The 2,038-nt window shown below is 40.5% G+C and overlaps 1 protein-coding gene across 1 annotated transcript; it reads right to left on the bottom strand.

Annotated features, from left to right (window-relative positions):
- Window positions 1-271: 271 nt before the first annotated feature.
- Window positions 272-1,339, bottom strand: LOC137544875 (mucin-4-like). The gene has a single exon (XM_068265971.1). It carries the CDS (start codon window positions 1,337-1,339, stop codon window positions 272-274), a length of 1,068 nt encoding a protein of 355 aa, XP_068122072.1.
- Window positions 1,340-2,038: the final 699 nt, after the last annotated feature.

The following is a 2,038-nucleotide window of genomic DNA, read 5'->3' as shown; positions in this document are numbered from 1 at the left end:
ATGATGTGTCAAAAGATTTGAGGAATGATGTGTCACAGGATTGGAGGAATGATGTGTCACAGGATTGGAGGAATGATGTGTCACAGGAATGGAGGAATGATGTGTTACAGGAATGGAGGAATGATGTGTTACAGGAATGGAGGAATATGTCACAGGAGTGGAGGAATAATGTGTCACAGGAACATCGGAATGATGTGTCACAGGAATGAAGGAATGGTGTGTCACAGGAATGGAGGAATGATGTGTCACAGGAATGGAGGAATGAAATTTGTCACAGGAATGGAGGAATGAAATTTGTCACAGGAATGGAGGAATGTGTCACGATAACAACGGAATAATGTGTCACAGGAATGGAGAAATGCTGTGTAACAATTATGGATGAATGATGTGTCACAGGAATGGAGGAATGATGTGTCACAGGAATGGAGGAATGATTTGTCACAGGAATGGAGGAATGATGTGTCACAGGAATGGAGGAATGATATGTCACAGGAATGGAGGAATGATTTGTCACAGGAATGGAGGGATGATGTGTCACAGGAATGGAGGAATGATGTGACACAGGAATGGAGGAATGATGTGTCACAAGAACATCGGAATGATGTGTCACAGGAATGGAGGAATGATATGTCACAGGAATGGAGGAATGATTTGTCACAAGAACATTGGAATGATGTGTCACAGGAATGGAGGAATGATATGTCACGGGAATGGAGGAATGATGTGTCACAGGAATGGAGGAATGATGTGTCACAGGAATGGAGGAATGATATGTCACAGGAATAAAGGAATGATGTGTCACAAGAACATTGGAATGATGTGTTACAGGAATGGAGGAATGATATGTCACAGGAATGGAGGAATGATGTGTCACAGGAATGGAGGAATGATATGTCACAGGAATGGAGGAATGATTTGTCACAGGAATGGAGGAATGATTTGTCACAGGAATGGAGTAATGATGTGTCACAGGAATGGAGGAATGATATGTCACAGGAATGGAGGAATGATTTGTCACGGGATTGGAGGAATGATGTGTGACAGGAATGGAGGAATGATGTGACACAGGAATGGAGGAATGATGTGTCACAAGAACATTGGAATGATGTGTCAGAGGAATGGATGAATGATGTGTCACAGGAATGGAGGAATGATGTGTCACAAATATGGAGGAATGATATGTCCCAGGATTGGAGGAATGTGTCACAGGAATGGCGGAATGATGTGTCACAGGATTGGAGGAATGATGTGTCACAAGAACATCGGACTGTTGTGTCACAAGTACGGCAAGTGAGCTGTTTTCAACTGCCAATAATGCTGCATCTCTTTCCACAGACATCACCTGCCAGAAGTAAAACTGTCACCATATGATAAATGTTAGAATGTAAATCAGGGAGAGGAGAGATTTTACAATGGGCAAACCCTGTCTAAATAATTTATAAACAATGTTTTTTAAAAATGAAGCACTTTTTTTCCATTACGTTATTTTCACTGGAGTTCCTCTTTAACTGTATGTGATGCAATAACTCTTCTGTTGCATTGTGTTTTTACAGGGAACGCACACCTCCCACTGTGACCCAAGCCTAAATAGTACAATTACCATTCTGTATTTAAACCCAAATTCATTGTTTAAACTCAAATTCTACAGTTTGAATTAAAGATAGAAAAAGAGTAAGAGGCTGCAAGCTATAGAAAATGCTGCACACTGTGTGGGAAATAGACATGTAATGGCATTACCACAGGAAGCGATCTAGTGATGCCATTATGACATATGGTGGGCTCAACAAGGTCAGCCTGACTGATATACTGTAGTGTAGGCTAATAGTAATGATAGTTCAGGAAAAAGTATTTGAACATGAATTCAAAATTGCTAAATTTGATTGTCATTTTCTTCTTCATGCCCTCTGGGAGACAATTACATCGGTGTTCATTCATAAAGCAAAAATGTCTTATTGACTTTGAAATTGTTGTTTTAGTTCCCGAGTTTAAAGGCGGTTGCCCTACTGGTTCTTAATAGGGAAATCTGTCTCCTAACAGA

This window comes from Hyperolius riggenbachi, chromosome 2, assembly GCF_040937935.1.
Source record: "Hyperolius riggenbachi isolate aHypRig1 chromosome 2, aHypRig1.pri, whole genome shotgun sequence".
Taxonomy (NCBI): domain Eukaryota; kingdom Metazoa; phylum Chordata; class Amphibia; order Anura; family Hyperoliidae; genus Hyperolius; species Hyperolius riggenbachi.
This window is presented reverse-complemented; position numbering and strand designations above follow the sequence as displayed.